We start from the raw sequence: 882 nt of genomic DNA, 5'->3' as shown, positions 1-882 counted from the left end.
GATTAATAGCTACTGACCATTGATAACCGGAGTGAACACGGCCATTCCTTCGAAGTTTGGATTGCTCACGGTCTTATCCAGAATCAGGCCACCAACACTGCGCACAACACGAACCAAACCAATGACTTGATCTTGTCCGAGAAGGAGAGAATGTCAAATTGGCCATTCACCTGCTGAGTGACATGGCGAAAATAACGGGCTGCCAGCCTGACTTCAGGACTTCTGCGATAGGTGGAGACTGGCGGGCGACAAGGACCCACAATGGCGCAAGAAGCAGGAAAAAGGCACACACTCCAACAGGCAGGTACCATGTGTCTGGACGTTTTAAGAGCACAAAATCTCATATCACATTCTCTTTATAAATAAACAAACAAATACCAGTGCATAACAAATCTCATTAAATCTCATCTAAAAATTTCCGCATTCCCTAATTGCACTCTCACCTCTGTAGCAGAGGAAAAACCTGCTGACCGCAGCGAGCAACGACAGAGTGATGACATCGCCCAGGCTGGCAGCGATGGGCGTGGCTACGTTATCTGGGTTGACGCCCATTCTCCTGGAGCCGATGATCACGGCCACCATCACGAGGCCTGCTCGTGTTGCAAGATCATGACCGCGCGGTTATTTTGGGGATGTGTCTGCATCTTCCGTCGGTTGTCTGACCTAGAGACAGCGCCGCAAGAAAGGCTGCGGTGACACTGCTGGCGCACAGGATGGCGGCGTGGACAACATCCACTCGACCTCTCGTCAGGCCCCCGAGACTCACTGCTGCCACAGCAGCCAGGAAACCGACAACTGTGGCCTGGACCTTCATGGGAATACATCGTGTTATCTTTTTCCAGTATTTTCATTACAGTGAAACTCCTCTACAACGAAACCTAC

At 50.7% G+C, this 882-nt stretch overlaps 1 protein-coding gene across 1 annotated transcript; it reads right to left on the bottom strand.

Annotated features, from left to right (window-relative positions):
- Positions 1-6: 6 nt before the first annotated feature.
- Positions 7-850, bottom strand: LOC109509176 (solute carrier family 41 member 1-like). Its single transcript, XM_019859065.1, has 4 exons — positions 664-850; positions 444-590; positions 171-315; positions 7-97 (listed from the first exon to the last, which is right to left on the bottom strand). The coding sequence occupies exons 1-4, from the start codon at positions 812-814 to the stop codon at positions 10-12; spliced, it is 531 nt and encodes a 176-aa protein (XP_019714624.1). The 5' UTR covers positions 815-850; the 3' UTR covers positions 7-9.
- Positions 851-882: the final 32 nt, after the last annotated feature.

This window comes from Hippocampus comes, unplaced genomic scaffold (assembly GCF_001891065.2).
Source record: "Hippocampus comes isolate QL1 unplaced genomic scaffold, H_comes_QL1_v1.1 C16797422, whole genome shotgun sequence".
In the NCBI taxonomy this organism is placed as follows: Eukaryota; Metazoa; Chordata; class Actinopteri; order Syngnathiformes; family Syngnathidae; genus Hippocampus; species Hippocampus comes.
The sequence above is the reverse complement of the archived record's forward strand: the minus strand, read 5'-3'. Positions and strand labels throughout refer to the sequence as shown.